Source organism: Palaemon carinicauda, chromosome 17, assembly GCF_036898095.1.
Source record: "Palaemon carinicauda isolate YSFRI2023 chromosome 17, ASM3689809v2, whole genome shotgun sequence".
Classification (NCBI taxonomy): domain Eukaryota; kingdom Metazoa; phylum Arthropoda; class Malacostraca; order Decapoda; family Palaemonidae; genus Palaemon; species Palaemon carinicauda.
Genome location: NC_090741.1, coordinates 31,765,619 through 31,785,667, shown reverse-complemented (window position 1 = coordinate 31,785,667; position 20,049 = coordinate 31,765,619). Strand labels below are relative to the sequence as shown.

The 20,049-nt window shown below is 44.4% G+C and overlaps 1 protein-coding gene across 1 annotated transcript in view; it reads left to right on the top strand.

The window, feature by feature from the left end:
* Positions 1–20,049, top strand: part of okr (DNA repair and recombination protein RAD54-like okr) — a 127,321-nt gene that overhangs the window by 96,833 nt on the left and 10,439 nt on the right. Inside the window, exon 13 of the mRNA XM_068390821.1 lies at positions 17,244–17,407. Within this exon, the coding sequence (XP_068246922.1) occupies positions 17,244–17,407 (164 nt within the window). The remainder of the gene's footprint in view (positions 1–17,243; positions 17,408–20,049) is intronic.

The window sequence follows — 20,049 nt, the reverse complement described above, 5'->3', positions numbered from 1 at the left end:
AACATGGTGGAATCTTTCAACTCTCGAGACATTCTGACACGCTGACACTTTTCCAGTAAACTCAAAGATTGGTGCAGGCCATGAGACCATTTCATGCCCCGAGATTTACTAGACGGCAAGGTCTTCCAACTCGTTCAAGCAATAGAGATTGGAACTGGTGATTTCTCAGCTCCACTCAGCACTCATACAAACACCAAAAAACCATGTTGTGCATTCAAAGTTGTAGATAAGGATCCTCTCTAACCAAGAACAGGCACTCGCATGATGCTGCGATGCATCTTGTAGTGCCATGCTTTTTTGTTTGCTCTGCAAAAGCTATGACACAGTTTCCATAAGCTTCACAGACTATGAGAGCCAGAAGCAGTTCAGTTATTGAAGGAGACCATCCGAGGCTAGTTTAAACCTTCTTTGTATACTGTGTAGGGTTTCACCCTGTTCCACTCGCAGACCAGCTGGCTACTGTTTCAGGAGACTCTCAAAAAAATGTTGAGTAAATCATTGACCATACAACATATGACTTTAGTCCACTACCTACTAAGTCAGAGATCTTTGTAACTTAATCTACGTTTGTCAAGGTTTTTGCGCTCTTTTGTTTGTTGTCACTAAGACGTCTTTTGTTGTCAGAGAGGCTAGTTCCTCATCGACAGCTCCCCAGCAATCACTGCTGTAGTTCCTGAAGTTTTGCTAGTCAATAGCCAGCTTTCCCCTTACCTTGTGGTTTTGTTGGAGTAGGAATAGAGGACGATCTACCCTGGTAGCTTCATGGCAATCCTCATTGAAAGAAGTCCTCTTCTCAGAGGAATCCACTGTCTACAGACATATCTGGAAGGGATGGAATGCACACCTGAGTACCCTATCCGTCTTGTGAACATGATCCACGGACAAAACGCACCTGCTTTTCAACCTACCAGTAATGTATGCAGCTTAGCTAATTTGCAAGCTTTGTAAAAGAGTTTGGTAAAGCACTGGGTACTGTTGATGAACAGCTATGCTTCCGTTTATGACTAACCTCAACAAGGGGCTCATTTTAACAGATTCAATTAGCAGTTGTACTCTTTAAAAGTTAGCAATAAGATAGAGCTGTTTTCAAGGTTCTCCAGGGAGGAGCATTGTTCAAGCAAATACATTTAGTCAACAGGGACTCTATGTATGGGTTAGTTGTAATCCCCACATCATGACAAAGCAGAAAAGCATCTTGGTTCAGGTTTTCATCATCTCTTGACCGGCTTGTCATTTAGTTGGACGAGTCTATCAGTATTCTGCTCCCCTGTCACAGTCAATTAGCAGCATTTGAGGATGCCTCCCAACATCCTTAGGAATTCTGGATGCTACCTTTTAGCCATTTATTTTCTCATTTTGGCAATTCCTCAACAGTGTGTTAAAGACATCAATGCTCGGCATGACCCTGATCAGACGTAAGCGGCGTCAGGCTGTATGGTATCCAGATCAGCTTTTTTGTATGTCACAGTGAAAGATACCGCTCAGCCTTCAGTTCAAGTTTTCAACTAGGTCTTAGGTCTGTATTTTTCAGGACACTCAGCAAGGCTCACGAGAAGCTCTTATGGACCTCAAACTTCTTGGAACATTTTGCGAGTTCGCAGGTCTCTCAAGCAATCATACTTGAACCCGTGGGATGGGTATCAGATAAGGCTGCAACCCTCAAGACTGCCCTCTACTAGCCTAGCCCTAACAAAGCAAGTATGAATGGCATAACTTGATGGTGCCCCAAGTCATTCTGAAGGATGGAAGACCTCCATCACCTTGGTTCAGGAGTTCATGGCCAGGACCTAGAATCCAGCCATTCACCACTTCAAGTCCTTCTTTATCTCTTCACTAGAAGAAGTGACTAGTGGGGCCAGGATTACTTGTCATCTTATCCTGGAAGGACACTGTGACTCATCCTATAGCAACTAAAGGAATAAGAGATGAGATCTAGAACACTTTCTTTATAACTTCATGGAACAATCAGACAGGCCTTCCTGCAGCCAAGGAGACAAAAGGTCCATTCCTGATTTGAGCTCACAAAGTCAGACATTGGATCTATCCCAGCTCTCAGGAAGAAGCTGTCAGGGATACAGTTCCTGAAGAAATGAGTTGGGTAACGACAGACGACCTTATTTGCCTATTACCTATAGAAGTATACTCACAGGTCACCAGATACCTGTATCTTTGGCCTTTTGCTAATTGCTTAATTTATCATGTAGCAAGCCCAACTCCTTTGTGAGACAAGTGAAAGCCTGTCTTAAGATAATGGTCACAACGTATGATTGGAATCAGAGGTAAGATATACTGGCGCTTTTACATTTTTTTTTCCTTTTCCTTCCTTGGGGTTGCAACGGTTGCTCCATTATTTGTTGGATGGGAGTAAGCCACATAATAAAGAAATTTTTTTCAATATTAAACTTAGCCGGTGATCATATAGCTGTCAGCTCTGCTGCCCGACAGAAAAACCTAAGGACAAAATACGCCAGCGATCGCTATACAGGTGGGGGTGTACATCAACAGCGCCATCTGTCGAACAGGTACTCAAGTACTCCATGTCAACACAGAACCAATTTTCTCTCTGTCGTGCCACTGGCAAGACCTACTAAATACGCCGTTACTAACTGGATTTGTTTTCACAACTATTTGGTGAAGTACACTATTCTAGTTTTGAGCTTTCGCTATGCAGGGGTTTTATCTTCATCTCAAAATCTTGAACTCGTTTTGGATAGATTTAATTATGGTGACAAAGAGAGTATGGACTCTCTTTCACTTTTAAATGGCCGACCCTTCCCTTAGACGGAAGTGTGTTTAGGTTTTTAGTAATTTTGCCTAACACGTTATAGATCTATATATTTTATATCTCTCCGCCTTTTTTAGGCCTCTTCGATTAACTTTCCATTTATTATAAACATATAAAAATAGATTTTTATGTTTTGTTTATATGCGACCTTTCCTGATAGTAGGCGGTCCTAACTTGGAACCGAAGTTAATCAACGTTGAGCCCGTTATATCGTATTTAGCCTTTAAAGAATTTAAAACTTTTTAAATTTAATGTTTTATGAAAGAATTTCTTTGATAGTCTTCGTACTGTTTTCAAAGATGAACTAACGTTTAGTTTTTTTAGACTACGCAGTTGTTGACGTTCAGGACGTTCAACATGCGCTCTATCGTTACGATAGAGAGAGAGTGTATCACGGTTTCACTTTGCAGTAAGAGTAAATCGATTCTGACGTTTCGTTCATTCTTTCTTAACTTAAATGGTTTAAATTCTAAATTAAAGGAACTTTTTATTTGGAAAACCTTTCAGTTTTTTCCTTTAGCCAAATAACATGTTTTTTTGACGATATATAATTGGGCTCTTCTCTCAGGTGCGAAATCAAGAGAGAAAGAGAGAGAGAGATAGAGACGGAGGGAGAGAGAGGAGAAAAAAAAAAATTTCCGTTCAAGCGGGTAACGTTGTTCTCGTGTTACTCTCCTCCCTAGTCGCTGTACGGGGAAGAAGGTAAAACGTTTCTAGGGTTTTATTCTTGTCCCCAGGCTATGTGCGGTGAGAGATTGTAAACGTAGTTTAATTGAACTAGTGTTTAGTCTCTTTCCCAGCCACTGAATTCTTTATCTTTATATGTTTTCTGTTTTTGCTAGTATTAATGAGCTGCATTATACGACTGTTTTCGCAATTACTACCTTTTAATGAAGGGTAGAATTGCGTGTTTCAGGTAGAAATCAGTAAAAGTTTCGATTTCAGTGAAATAAGTGCAAAACAGAAAATCGAAGTGATAAAGTGATATGCGCAAAGTGTTACAGTGTTGCGTCCGAGGGTTCGTCTGTTCGTGCCTGTCGTTCACCTAGTCCGGGACCTCTTGCAAGCTCCCAAGCCCAGGGGAGAAGTAATGTCGAACGACTTATGGGTTCGTCAGGCCTTGATCAACGAACAGACGTTTCCCTCCGTGGTTTCGGGCGTATCTACCCAAGATCGCCCCACCCACACAAAGACGAGAGAGCCCATTTACTTCTCGTCTGCGGAAGAGGTTTCTCGTAAGAAACCATGGACCAAGGTCTCGCGGCTTATTAAGCGCAAGTCGGTCTCTTCCGCGCAAGTCCAACGGCCCAGTTGTAGCCACTGGGTCAGTTCGGACTCGCTGCAGTCTTCCGACGACTGCTCACCTCCTAAGAGAGGCAAAGCGGTACCGCAACAGGCAGTAACACCGTCTGTTGCCGCACCTGCTACTGTAGACCCTAAATGGTCTTTGCTACAGTCTATGCAGACACAGTTAGCATCTTTTATGCAGGAGTATCGTGCGAAGAAGGTTGACGCTGCACCCGTTAGCCTACAACCAACCAAGGTTGTGCGTACAGTAGACGCTGACGCTACCTGCTCCCGCACTCCGCCTGTGAGAGTTCCACCACCCATGCGCAGTGTACCCTGCCAGCCGCACGTTGACGTTCACAGACGCCCGCTACCCTCCGTTGACGTTCGCGAGTTACCACAACAACAGGAGGGTGGAGTTAAGTTGCTTTGTTTTGACGCTGTGCGTCAACCTCCGCATTCTAGAGTTGTTTTGACTGCTCAGTATAGACAGTCAAAGCAGTCTAGAGTGAACACTGTATGTCCTCACGCTCCTGTTGTGGTTGACAGTTCAGTTGTTGACAGTTCACAGTCTATCAAGCAGTTACATGACGTTGCCTTCTGGTCTGCTACTAATGCACCAGTGCTGTATGTCCTCACGCACCTGTTGTGGTTGACAGTTCAGTTGTTGACAGTTTACAGACTGTCAAGCAGTTACATGACGTTGCCTTCTGGTCTGCTACTAATGCACCAGTGAGAGACTCACTGAGATAACCTAGCTTTTATCGGACAAGGTTCCTGTAGATGAGAAAGTGCTGTTCTCCCTCCTACTGATATTCCTTTGAGGACTCTGTCATTTGGAGAGGAGCCTTAAGCTGCTTAGCCTCCTATGGACTTTAATTAAATCATGATGATTTTTTAAGGATCTTCGTCCGGATCTTGTAACTGCTGCTCCTCGTTTGCCTAAACGTCAGAACTTACACTAGGCCTAGCTACTTCGAAGCCGTTGTTGTTAAGCTAGTGCTCTCTCGCTCTCCTAGAGAGCGTTACGTTGGCTAGGCGACTGGTTTTTGCACCAGGAGGAGTTTTAGGGATACAGCCTTTGATTTCCCTTCTTTTAAACTGGCTTATAGAGCGAGAGTCTGATAGGACACGAGAGAAGTTCTCGGCTTGGAAGTTCATGCCTCTGCCCAAATAGACTTCTCAATTCTGGTAGACTCGCCCTGGCGCCTAGCCAGGAGACGCTCCAAGTTGTTTACAGGTCAACTTCTCAACTTTTGTCGAGCCTTTGAAGTTTTGCTGTACTATTATGTCACACATAACAAGGCTTCCAGGGATGGTAAATGGTTCCGCCTCAGTCGCTAACCCCGTCTGTTGCCACACCTGCTCCCGTAGACCCTTAATGGGCTTTGCTGCAAGACATGCAGTCCAAGCTTGTGTCCTTGATAGAGGACTTAAATGCGGAGAAGAACCTTCTGGCCAACAACCTTCCAACCGGTTGGTTGTGCGCCCTGTTGCGCTGAGGTATCCTACTCGCGTCTGCCAGTTGAGGTGGTTCCTCCACCGATGCGACCCAGTGTGGGTTGCCAGTCGCACGTTGACGTTAAGCGACGCTCGGAGGTGGTTGTTGACGTTCAGTGTGTCACTAGGAAGACGTTCAACAACCAGCAGAGGTGACTTGTTGTGACGCAGTGCGTCAACCTCAGCAACCCGGTAGGGTGTTGACTGCACAACCCAGCAGTCTAGACAGTTTCGGGTTGACGCTGTACTTCCTCGCGCACCCATGGTTGTTGACAGTTCACAGACTGTGCAGCAGTGCCATGATATTGCGTCCGGCTCCGTCACGCATCCACCAGTGCGACCGGATTCAGCGAGTCAGACGTTGCCCACTCCGTTGCCGTTTCCTCATCAGTTTCGGATGAGGAACCCTCTGATGAGGACGTTGCTGAACAAGACGATCAGCCCCCAGCCCTGCTATCCATCCAGAAGATGCTGAAGAAGGAACGCTGCCCAGTCAGGCTGTGGATGAGTCTGGTAGGGACACTGTCATCCGTGGATCAATTTGTGTCACTAGGAAGACTACACCTCCGTCCTCTTCTATACCATCTAGCTTTTCACTGGAAAAAGGACAAGACGCTAGAAGCGGTCTCGATCCCGGTTTCCGGAAAGTTAAAGTCTTGTCTGACTTGGTGAAAGGACTATATTAACCTTAGAGAGGGTCTTCCCCTGACTGTTCAGACTACCAACCACGTTCTCTTCTCGGACGCATCGGACGTAGGCTGGGGTGCGACATTAGACGGTAGGGAATGCTCGGGATTATGAAACTCGAGTCAAAGGACAATGCATTTCAACTGCAAGGAGCTACTGGCAGTACGTCTGACCTGGAGAAGCTTCAGGTCTCTCCTTCGAGGCAAAGTGGTGGAGGTGAACTCGGACAACACCACGGCTTTGGCGTACATCTCCAAGCAAGGAGGGACCTACTCTCTGACATTGTACGAGATCGCAAGGGACCTCCTCACCTGGTCAAAAGGTCTAGACATTTCAATAGTAACGAGGTTCATCCAAGGCAACTTGAATGTCATGGCAGATTGTCTCAGTCGGAAGGGACAAATAATTCCAACAGAATGGACCCTCCACAAGGATGTATGCAAGAGACTTTGGGCCACCTGGGGCCAGCCAACCATAGATCTCTTCGCAACCTCGATGACCAAGAGGCTCCCAATATTTTGCTCACCAATCCCGGACCCAGCAGCAGTTCATATAGATGCCTTTCTACTAGATTGGTCACATCTAGATCTATATGCATTCCCTCCGTTCAAGATTGTCAACAAGGTACTGCAGAAGTTCGCCTCTCACGAAGGGACAAGGTTGACGCTAGTTGCTTCCCTCTGGCCCGCGAGAGAATGGCTCACCGAGGTACTTCGATGGCTAGTAGACGTTCCCAGAACTCTTCCCCTAAGGGTGGACCTTCTACGTCAGCCACGCGTAAAGAAGGTACACCAAGGCCTCCACGCTCTTCGTCTGACTGCCTTCAGGCTATCGAAAGACTCTCGAGAGCTAGAGACTTTTCGAAGGAGGCAGCCAGAGCGATTGCTAGAGCAAGGAGAACATCCACCCTTAGAGTCTACCAATCGAAGTGGGAAATCTTCCGAAACTGGTGCAAGTCAGTATCCGTATCCTCGACCAGTACCTCTGTAACTCAAATGGCTGACTTTCTCTTATATCTGAGGAAAGAACGATCTCTTTCAGCTCCCACTATCAAGGGTTACAGAAGCATGTTGGCATCAGTCTTCCGTCACAGAGGCTTAGATCTTTCCAACAATAAAGATCTACAGGACCACCTTAAGTCTTTTGAGACCACGAAGGAGCGTCGTTTGGTTACACCTGGTTGGAATTTAGACGTGGTACTAAGATTCCTTATGTCAGACAGGTTCGAACCGCAACAATCAGCCTCCCTGAAAGATCTCACCTTAAAGACTCTTTTCCTCATATGCTTAGCCACAGCTAAAAGAGTCAGTGAGATTCATGCCTTCAGCAAGAACATCGGATCCGCATCCGAAACGGCTACATGTTCTACAACTTGGTTTTCTAGCCAAACACGAGCTGCCTTCTCGGCCTTGACCAATATCGTTCGATATTCCAAACTTATCGCATGGTTGGAAATGAACTAGAAAAGGGATTTTGACGTAGGAAAAATCTATTTCTGGGCGAAGGACCTGTGCCGCCCAGTGAATAAGCTCCATTTAGCACTTATTCTTAGGTAATTTACTGCTAAATATACCAGAGAAAAAATGTAAAGGAGTGCTAGGTTAACTAGCTCGCTCACCTATTGGTGTCGGTATAAAATTGGGCGTATAATCCAGAGGTCCCGCACTATTTAGATTCATCCACGACAGAAACCCCAATAGAGGAGAGCCGTTCAACCTCACTCGGTACTACTAACAATGCATCCGCTCAGAACCCAACTCCTTAGCACCCAAAGTTTGGGGACTCCAAGGGAGAGGAGCTGGGAGGGTTCACTGGGCGGCACAGGTCCTTCGCCCAGAAATAGATTTTTCCTACGTCAAAATCCCTTTTCTGGGCTCGAACCTGTGCCGCCCAGTGAATCTATACAAGAGAAAATGTCACCAAACTTGCAAAGTAAAGGAAAAAACATAAGCGTAAGGGAAATACAGGATGCTTTTAATCAGAGATGAGTACCAAAAATGCCGTGAGTGATAATATATACAGATACTCAGGAGTATAAAATTTACAAATATAATAACAGTATTCAGGTGCGAGACCAACGAATACAATAGGGTATAAATGAGGCAGGTAAGAGGGAGAGATAAAGAGTCAAGGCATTAACCTGTGAGTTACTTGGGAGTAACTACGCTCCCTGCGGTTACTGTAGAAAATTTTAGGGCTTCCAAATGTTTAAGGTAGTGTTTCTTGAACACTGACGGTGATTTCCACCCTGTATACCTGGAAAGGTCTGTAAAATTCATGTGGTGAAAGAAGTTCACCGAGGTAGCAACCGCCCTGATATCATGTGCAAGAGGAAAAGAGTCAGGGTTAGCTTGTTTAATAAAATACAAGATTTGTTGCCTGATCCCTTTAATAGTAATGGTACCGCCTTGTTCTCTAACGAATAGAGGCCCCGAGGAGTTAGAGGAGGTCCGGGATAAATAAGACCTAAGAGTAGTAACAGGGCACAGAGACGGATCTTGCGTGAGGGGAATAATTTTCCAGGAAGACCATCTGTTTTGAGGGTCTTCGTTCTTAGCCAAAAAGAATTTGTTAGGAGAAAGAAGGACCTCTCCCGAAGGCAGGAAGTCAATATGACCCGGGTCTCTCGACAAGGCTGCCAATTCAGAAATTCTTGCCCCGGAAGCCAAGCTCACCAGGAAAAGTGTTTTCCTGAGAAGGGGAATGTAATCACAAGAACTGTTAATGGTATCAGAAGCCAATCTGAGTACGTCATTAAGGAACCAGGTCACTGGAGTAGGGCGAGTAACCGGTTTCAGTCTGGCACAAGCTTTCGGAATTGAAGCTAACAAAGAGTCGGTTAAGTCTATGTTAAAACCCACTAGGAAGATCTTTTTCAGAGCCGATTTAATAGTGGTGATAGTATTGGCTGCCAGACCTGATTCTAATAAAGATCTAAAGAAAGTAACTGTAAGGTTCAAGTTCATACAGTTCACGTCTGAGTCTATTAAAAATTTTGCCAACTTTTTAACTGCAGAGTCATACTGGCGGATGGTGGAATCCCGTTTATCCGATTCTAGGAACAAGGTGTTTTGAGGATCAATATTGGCACCATGCATAGCCGCAAACTTCATAAAGTCCATAAAGTTAGGGCGCTCTGAATGTTTGAGAAAGCGTACACAACGCGTGTTTGTACTATCTGAGACAGAACCGGATTGGGTATCGGGTGAGGGTATAGTCTCAACTCTCGCAGGAGAGGATACCAGTTGCTCTTGGGCCAGTTGGGTGCGACCAAGGCTACTTGTCCCTTGAAGGATCTCAGTTTGTCTAGAACTTTCAGCAAAAGATTCACCGGGGGAAAGAGATAAATCTTTTCCCAGGTGTCCCAATTCTGTGACATGGCGTCTGTGGCGTAAGCCTGAGGGTCTAGATTGGGAGCCACATATACTCTCAATTTGTGGTTGGATTCCGTGGCGAAGAGGTCCACTTGGAGACCGGGAACCTGAGAGAGAATCCACCGAAATGACTTTAGATCGAGTGACCATTCCGATTCTAGAGGGGAGGTCCGGGACAGGGCGTCTGCCACTACATTCCGGACTCCCGCCAGGTGGACAGCTGAAAGATGCCAATGGTTCAAGGCTGCTAGGGAGAATATGGCTACTAGAACATGGTTCAGAGGCCCTGACTTTGACCCGCCTCTGTTGAGGCAGCGGACCACCACTTCGCTGTCGAGGACCAGACGAAGGTGTTGTTTCTTGGGAAGAGCAAGACGTTTCAGGGATAGAAGAACTGCCATGGCCTCTAGCACATTGATGTGAAATTGGTGGAACAAGGGAGTCCAAAGACCTTGAACTTTCTTGAGCTGAGAATAACCACCCCAACCTGACAAGGATGCGTCCGTGTGAATGATTAATTTCGGAGGCGGAAATCGAAGGGGAACTGACTTTGACAGACTGTTTGCTCTTGTCCAAGGAAGAAGTCTTTCCCGTAGAATGGGAGGAAGGCGGACTTTCCTGTCCCGGAGCTTCCGGTTCGCCCTCGAACGCCAGACACGATTGAAATCTTTCCATTTTGCCTTCAGAAGAAGATCCGTCACTGAGGCAAACTGAAGGGACTCCAGAATCCTCTCTTGGAGTCGTCTGGAACTTACTTTGTCTTTGAGAAAGCGTTTGGTGTTCCTTGCAATCTCTAACCTCTTGGGTCTGGGAAGACACAGAGTATGAGATATAAGATCCCATTGCAGGCCGAGCCATTGGAACTTCGATTTTGGAAGAAGACGGGACTTCTTGAAGTTGATCTGGAAGCCTAGAGATTGAAGATAATGGATGACTTTGTGAGTGGCTTTTAGGCAATTTTGGGAGGTGTCTGACCAAATGAGCCAGTCGTCCAGATAGGCTACTACTTGAATCCCTTGATTCCTGAGTTCCTGAACAGCGACTTCTGCTAACTTTGTGAAGATCCTTGGGGCGATGTTGAGCCCGAAAGGCATCACCTTGAAGGAGTAACTTTTGTCCCCTAAGCGAAAGCCTAGGTACGGATGGAAGTGTCTCGCTATCGGGACGTGATAATAGGCGTCTGTAAGATCGATAGAGGTGGTGACGGCCCCACGGGGAAGTAAGGTCCGCACCTACGAGACGGTAAGCATTCGAAACTTGTCGCATTGAATGGACAAGTTGAGAAGGGATAGGTCTAGAATCACTCTTCTCTTGTCTGAATCCTTCTTCGGGACACTGAACAGCCGACCTTGAAACTTCAGGTGTTTCGTTTCTTGTACGGCGTTCTTTTGTAAAAGATCCTGGACAAATTCGACCAGGTCCGGAGTGGAATGTTGACGAAATTTGTTCGGAGGAGGAGGTCCTTGAATCCAACTCCACCCCAGTCCCTTGGAGATGAAACTGAATGCCCAGGGACTGATCCTCCATTTGTTGCGGAAGGAATAAATTGTTCTGGTTAGAACCACGGTGGTAGCCTCTACCTCTACCATAACTCTGGGAAGAGCTGAGAGCCTCATACGACTGGTTAAAGGCAGGAGAAGTGGCGGAGGCACCAGAAAGCTGGCTCTTAGGAAGCAGAACGGTGACATAGTCGTCCGAAGGAGCCTGGGAGGTGGAAGGCTGTGCCGGGGCAACAGGAGATGGGGAAAGAGGCAGCCGGAAAATGGGCGAACCAGTCTGCTGTTGCCTGAACTGGGTGGAAGTATATGGACGGAGCTTCTTCATACCCCGGGCTTGGTAATTTGCAGGGTCAGATTTACGTTTAGGAGTCAAACCCCAACAGGTTTTAAGGCTCTGGTTGACTCTAGTGGCCTCCGCCAAGACTTCCTCTACAAGGTCCTCAGGGAAGAGGTTTGAACCCCAACAGGAGGACCGGATCAGCTTATTAGGTTCATGCCTAATAGTCGCCTCTGCCAGGACATGTTTGCGACACTTGCGTTTAGCAGTAGCGAAGTCATACAGGTCGTAGTATAATGACTGCAACGTAGCCTTGTTGAGAGATTTAAAAATACTCTCAGTATCGTAAGTCAAGGCTATCGACTCCGTGGAAGTGGCCAGGTTCAGAGTACGGCCAACGCGTAGGCGAGAATCATACTCCTGTTTAATGAGGGATTCCGGGAGACGGGGAAGCCGCTCATTAAACATTACCGAAGCACAGTCTGCTGCTAGCTTTCCAGAGGTAAATGTGGTATGGACGTTGTCCCAACACTCAATGCCTGAAGGAAGAAGGAGGGAGATTGGATCCACCTCTCGGATGGGAGGCAAGGGCTTCTCCTCCAGAGCATATTGGAAAGCAAGCTCTGCTACCTTATTGACACATGGAGTCACGGTGTTTTTGTCCATTAGGAACATTGTAAAAGAGCTCTTATAAGGCGTCAACATAGTGTTGGTGCAGCCGATGTCATTCAGGAATCTGGCCCACACAGATTGGGCCTGCTCTTTTGAGAAGATGACTGTCTCCTTTGGGACCTTGTCTAACCGAACCAAAGCTTCCTCGGTAAGCCTGGCATAACCATGAAATGGAAATGCCAGACCAGGAGGAAAGAATTCCAAGTCCTCTAGGGGACGAGTGCCAAGACCCTCCAAAGTTAACATTCCGTCTGAGAACGGGGAATGAAGAGCCATACGCCAAGGGTTGTTTTTGGCAAACTGCGGGAGCTTAGAGGCATCCGGGATGAGAGAGCTTTGGACCCGCTCCGGAGCACCTTGCTCTAATGCCCCAAGTCTCTGACCGATGTTAGAGAACATCGTGTCCATCTTAGACTGTATCTCTGATACAAACTTAGCCTGCATCTCCGACACGATGCGAAGCATGGCTGATTCGGAAAGGCCCGGGCTAGCAGCAGGTGTGGCGGAATGAACTCCCGGGTCGAGAGACTTAGAGGAGGAGCCAGAAGCCTTAGATGACAGGTTTGTATTCTGTTTAGAACCATGAGAAGCCTTATGAGGCTTATGAACTTTAGGTAAGGTTCTAGACTTATTCTTGGGAGGAACCGGGTGTGATCGTTGGGACGAATCACGGTCCCCAGAAAAGCCATGGAAGGAAGAGCGATCAGAAGAAGAAGAAAGAGAGGGGCTGAGGATAGGAATCTCAGCGCCAGAAACACCTGCCTCACTTACCACCCTACCTGTATCTGGATCATCCAATAACATGGGTTCCACGTCAAGGTTCATGGAGGCAACATTGTCTTCTAGATCTCCGGGGGCGTCCGACGGATCCTGCTCTGGATCAATAAACCCCGCTATGGTGGCATCAATGTGGGCAATGATGGGAGCTGCAACATGCCTAGCCACAGCGGCTGAAGACTTGGCGTTGGGGTAAATCAGGGAACAGTAGTCCTCGGAGAGGACGTACGGCCGCTTGGACTTCACTTTACGGGCAAAACCACCAACCCACACTTTCAGTGTGGCCCGAGCCGCAGACTTTTGCTCCGGGGATGCCTGAAATAATAGTGGGAATTATAAAAGGGCAGACTCCCAGTGGTCCTTCAAGACCATAGATATCTTACTAAATAGTGTATGTATGCCAAAAAAGGTAAGATAGATAAGAAGGCAACATAGCCAACGGGACTCACCGAGTCAGATCCAAGGGTGGTAACGAGGTCAAAACAGACCACACAGTTATCCGGGTGCCATACCACGACATCCTCCAGCTGCACACCGCAGAGGGCGTGAGACCGACAGACGGTATGGCCGCAGGGCTGATGTAGAACAGCTGCACAGGCTGTCGTCTGACAATGCACCATCTATAAAAAGAATAGTATATGAGAAACTGTAATTCTCTTAAGTAGGGGCGGGTCTTGAGGACCCGGCCTAAACATAAGTCTAGCTTAAGACTAAAGTAAATAGTATATGAGAAACTGTAATTCTCTTAAGTAGGGGCGGGTCCAGAGGACCCGGGCCTAACATAAGCCTAACACAAGATTAGGGCTTAACTGTAATATTCTTAAGTAGGGGCGGGTCCGGAGGACCCGGCCTAAACATAAGTCTAGCTTAAGACTAAAGTAAATAGTATATGAGAAACTGTAATTCTCTTAAGTAGGGGCGGGTCCTGAGGACCCGGCCTAAACATAAGTCTAGCTTAAGACTAAAGTAAATAGTATATGAGAAACTGTAATTCTCTTAAGTAGGGGCGGGTCCGGAGGACCCGGGCCTAACATAAGCCTAACACAAGATTAGGGCTTAACTGTAATATTCTTAAGTAGGGGCGGGTCCGGAGGACCCGGCCTAAACAAAAGTCTAGCTTAAGACTAAAGTATAGCCATCCATTCCGGTCGAGCCGGGAGTATAAAAAAGGATGCAACAACAAAAATTTAAGACACAGGGTGTCTGATTTCCCGGGGCGAGGCTAAGCCCCGGGCCGGGAAATAAAAGTATCCAAAACCAATTCGTATAGGAACTCCGGGGTAGTGATCTGTCATATAATCATCATAGGAACTGTTATAAATTAAATAGGGGGGCGGAACTGTAGATAAGAACCGCCAACGGAACCCAGAGGGTTTCATATAACATAAACCAGTGTGATAAGTGAATATAAAATAGGGTGCACCGGGATCCAACTCTGTTGACCGGTGGCCAACCAGATTAGACAGAGCCGAACCCGCCGGGACACCCGGAGGACAAAGTCCATAAACACTGAACTACCCCCTCTACAAGGAGGGAAGGCAACGGTCCCCTAGGGAAGAGGGGGAGAGAAGCCTAGCCACCCACCTAGCGAGAGGGGGAGCATGGGGGAGAATCACGTGATACGGAGCAGCAGGGCTACCCACTGACGATCCCCAACCAGACAGATCAAACGGAGTAATAGCACAATATTCATTATAATAGTAATAGCGTTGATAATATAAAATAAACACATAAAAAATTTTGGGCAAGGCATGCAACATAATAATTAAATCACAAAAGACACACCTGATGGCTTAAAAAATAACATTGCCGCCTAGCACGAAGGTCGGCAGCCATAACGATACGTAAATGATATCGGCCCAAGATTTGAACCACGAGGGTTCTAAACGCTAAATAATGAATATCCATAATAACAAATAAAATTTAATAATACATATAGTAACACCGCGAGTGAAACTAAAAGCTCTCAAAACAGGAGTACCAACTGTAAATGGAATCAAGCAAGATCGGTATGAACGAAGAGAATACACTCCTATAATTCAAATATTAGACGATCTAGGTTGCTCAAAACACAGCAAAACACAGCTTGGTACTTAACTTAGACGGTGTCTCCAGGGAAACCGACGAAGAAGCCATAATCCAAAGAAAATAAGCGAAAAAACGAGAGCACAACAAAAAAGCGGGTTACACACAAGACGTGCTAAAAGGAGTTGTGTTCTGAGCGGATGCATTGTTAGTAGTACCGAGTGAGGTTGAACGGCTCTCCTCTATTGGGGTTTCTGTCGTGGATGAATCTAAATAGTGCGGGACCTCTGGATTATACGCCCAATTTTATACCGACACCAATAGGTGAGCGAGCTAGTTAACCTAGCACTCCTTTACATTTTTTCTCTGGTATATTTAGCAGTAAATTACCTAAGAATAAGTGCTAAATGGAGCTTATTCACTGGGCGGCACAGGTTCGAGCCCAGAAAGAGTCTTATGTCCTGGAAGACCTCTTGAGTTTTATTTAAAAACCTTTACGAGGCCCGTCTGAAGCTTTATGGTGTTCAGTTAAGAATCCATCTTTGCCTATGTCAAAGAATGCTTTATCCTATTTTATCAGACTGTTATTACGAGAAGCTCATTCCCATCTGAATGAGGAAGACCAAGCTTTGCTGAAGGTAAGGACACACGAAGTTAGAGCTGTCGCAACTTCCGTGGCCTTTAAACAAAATAGATCTCTGCAAAGTATAATCGACGCAACCTATTGGAAAAGCAAATCAGTGTTCGCGTCTTTTTATCTTAAGAATGTCCAGTCTCTTTACGAGAACTGCTACACTCTGGGACCATTCGTAGCAACGAGTGCAGTAGTGGGTGAGGGCTCAACCACTACAATTCCCTAATTCCATAACCTTTTTAATCTTTCTCTTGAAATGTTTTATTATTGTTTTTGGGTTGTCCGGAAGGCTAAGAAGCCTTTCGCATCCTACTTGATTTGGCGGGTGGTCAAAGTCATTTCTTGAGAAGCGCCTAGATTAGAGGTTTTGATGAGGTCCTTTAGTATGGGTTGCAACCCTTCATACTTCAGCTCCTAGGAGTCGCTCAGCATCCTATGAGGATCGCGAGGCTCAGTAAGGAAGACGTACTTAAAAAGGCAGAGTAATTGTTCAAGTCGACTTCCTTACCAGGTACTTATTGATTTTATGTTTGTTATTTTGAATAACTGCTAAAATGAAATACAAAATACTTAGCTCTTAATGTAACACATAATGCTGGTCTCTACCCACCCCCCTGGGTGTGAATCAGCTATATGATCACCGGCTAAGTTTAATATTGAAAAATGTTATTTTCATTAGTAAAATAAATTTTTGAATATACTTACCCGGTGATCATAAATTAAAGGACCCTCCCTTCCTCCCCAATAGAGACCCAGTGGACAGAGGAGAAAATTGGTTCTGTGTTGACATGGAGTACTTGAGTACCTGCTCGACAGATGGCGCTGTTGATGTACACCCCCACCTGTATAGCGATCGCTGGCGTATTTTGTCCTTAGGTTTTTCTGTCGGGCAGCAGAGCTGACAGCTATATGATCACCGGGTAAGTATATTCAAAAATTTATTTTACTAATGAAAATAACATTTCTTAACAACTTAATTTTGCTTAGAAGTATCTCATCCATTCTCCCCAGATGAGGGAGAGGATGGCCAATTGTATGCAAATCCATTTCACATAAATGACCATACGTCGTATCCTCCATACGGATATAGGGTTTTTCCTGTACTCTACCAATCCCTGGTAATGACCTAGCGGAATACTTGCTGCATCTTCATGCTCAAATTGTTAGAAGGTTGGCAGGAGACACTGCCATTGCTCTACCACAGGGTCAAATTGCTAAGACATTTCTGGGGAAAGTAAACCAGCCAGTTGGTTACAGGGTCTTCCTTCCACCTAAGGATAAGTGTCCTATTAAAGGATGATGGTTTGCATTTGTGTAGGAACAAATCACAGATATTAAAAGGATTTTTAAAAGTAGTTTGTATTTTTCTTAACTATACAAACTCAAGTCCTTCAAGTTACACTTCCAGGCTCAACCACCCCAGAAATCCTAGGTTTTAAGTCAAAGTGGGAGCTTAGTGGCTGGTTGGATGGGTGAGGCTTACCTGCCACCTTCAGCTGAAAGCCATATCCAGCTTCACTGAAAGAACGCTCCTATTAAAAGACTCAGGTTTATGTAGTTAGGAAAAATACAAATTACCTTGAAAGATTTTTGTTTGAAATCAGAAGATGTGCTCCAAGTAATATAGAGATGAGAAATGAAAAAAATAACAAGAAAAATACTCTAAATTTCTAAAACTTTTAAGGTAGTGAAATATTTTTTTAAATTTAACACTTTTTTATTGCAGACAGGTAGCATCGAAGAAAAAATATTTCAGCGTCAGGCGCACAAAAAGGCATTGAGTAGTTGCGTTGTTGATTGTGAGACAGATGTCGACAGACATTTTTCTGTTTCTGAGCTTCGGGAACTTTTCATCTCTAACTTTGAAACTATTTCAGATACACATGATAAGTAAGTTATTTTAAAACCTAGGTTTCCTTCATTAATTTTCTTGTAATGTCCAGGTTCTCATATCTTTAAGTTACTTTTAACATGCAGGTTTTTTAGGTTACTTTTTATATTCAGGTTTTGTTATCGTGACTTTTTTATCCATTCATTTTCTTCTATAAGTTACCTTTAGCATCCAGGTTCATTTCATAAAGTAACATACTTTTAAAAGTTCTTATATAATTTATTTTTGAGGAAGTCCTATTTGGGATAACCTAAGAGCAAGCTTCTTTGTAATAGAAGGAAGGTCATGGGGATCCAGGAAAACCTGGAAGCATGTCGCGCAGAGAAAATTCTGTGTAAAAATATTGTTGTATGCTCTTTCATAAAATATCATTTTTATATGTGATTTAAGCAGTTAGTTAAATTAAGTATTAATGGACCATAGTAAAATATTTTATTTTTGTAAGTTTTGTAATACTTTTGAAAGATATACAGACTATTACAATGTAACAGTTTTGCAGGCTGTCTTGTTAGAAACGATATGTATCCTTTTTCTATTGTATGCCCTTAAAACATACTTGTTTCTGCAAGAATACAAACCCTTCGCCCTTTACTATGGATATCGATGTTAGCAATAGCTGGCAAACGGCTATAAAATTCGTAACGAGGTGTCGACAACCGTTCCGGTTGTTACCAGTGGTAGTAGAGAGAAGCACTCATAACTTTTACACTTTGATATTAGCCATGGTTGGAGAAAGACATCTTCCACATTCACTGGCTATGAAAAATGAAACTACACTAGTGGTTTTTTCCTATTGATGCTTGCGTCTCGGGGATGTTTTTTCTTGAGTGGGAGACTTGATTAGACTCAAGACTCCATTAACTCTTTATGTTGGTTAAAGGGTCGCAGCTGTTGCCAGGGGTTTATCTTTACTGCCTTGGAGTTAAACTTCTCTGAAGTCTTAGGATCAGAAATCCTCTAGAGAGGTAGTCTGTTCCATCTGTGCTTGCTGATCCGTCGGCAGACACATGTGAGCAACTTGCGTCATAGCGAGTGCTGTTGATTTAATATTTCAGCCTCGCTGTTTGGAAGCAGTTGCTTTGCAACCAATTGCCTGACTTGGTCAGTGATCAAATTGCTTCCAGTAATTTGGGAGGTTCACTTTTTAAGGTACCTCTCGACACCCACGGGCACTCAAGTGGAAGTCAGTCTTTCATGTCCTCGTATAACAATTTTCCAAGTGCAAACACTTTTCGGCAAGGACTTCACATGACCTACCTTGAAATCAGGAGGAAATGCCTTTTGATAAACTTTCATTGGCAGACACAAGAGTATCTAGGAGTGAGATGGTACACTCCCCTTTGGATTTTTGAATGGCTTACTGTGAGCATTCACCTACACACATTAGAAATAATAGAATAGACCAGGTTACGCACTATCGGGCACTCTCTCAGCTTGATGATTTTGCTCACATTCATCAGTTAGGGAACTCTCCTATTTCAACAGTTAAGTTAGTGTATGTGCACATGGAAGATCTTCGTATGCTGTGTGATAAGAGCAGAAAGAGAATCTCAATGAACATATGCATTAGGCACTCTCCTTGTAGGAAGCACTTGCCAATTGGAGAAATCTCTACAATGCATAAACTTTCATCAAGGGAGCAACCTTTCATCTTCATGGGAATTGTTGATGTTAGTTAAAGGTTTTGAACAATCTTGTCCCCCAAGAGAACTCAAAACCCGCTCTTGGAATGTAGCGAAGGTTCTCAGATCTTTAAAAAATGCCCCCTATGAACCCCTAAATTTAACCTTGGATAGGGACCCGTCCCTCAAAACCATTTTTATTATTGCCTTCAATATAACAGATAAGCTAGCTACAAGGACCATCATCTCATCAGCCACACAGAAAGCTAAAGGAAGGTATTTTTTTCTTTTATTCCGGAATTTGTCGTAAAAATTAAAAACCCAACCATAAATTTCAAGTTTTCAATATTAAACTTACCCGATAATCATGTAGCTGTCAACTCCATTGCCCGACAGAATTCTATGGAGGGATACGCCAGCTATCACAATACTAGAAGGGGGTGTACTTACCAGCGCCACCTGTGGCCAGGTACTCAAGTACTTCTTGTTGACACCTCCTCAATTATTCCTCTGTCGTGCTTCCGGCAAGACGTTCTGGGATACGCTTATGTTCTTGGAGTATTTTCACGACTTTGGTGAAGTATTTCTCTTTGATTTCGGCTGTCGCTTTACTGGAAACTTCTATATTAGCTTAGTTAGCTTTTGGAATTAATTTGATTAATTATGGTGACGAAGAGAGTATGAACTCTCTTTCACCTTTAAATGGCCGACCCTTCCCTTAGACGGAAGTGTTGGTGTCTAAGAGAGTATAGACTCTCTTTCTTAATTTTGCTTAACAAAAGTTATAGATTTATTTTATATCTCTCCGCCTTTTATAGGCCTCTTCGATTAACTTCCTTTTATTATAAACTTATTAAAATTAATTTTTATATTTGTTTATATTCGACCTTCCTAATAGTAGGCGGTCTTTTCTTGGTACCGAAGTTAATTAACATTGAGCCCGTCATTTTGGTTTTACCTGTTAACATATTATGCTATTTTAATGTCTTTGAAAGAATTTCTTTGATAGTCTAGTACTG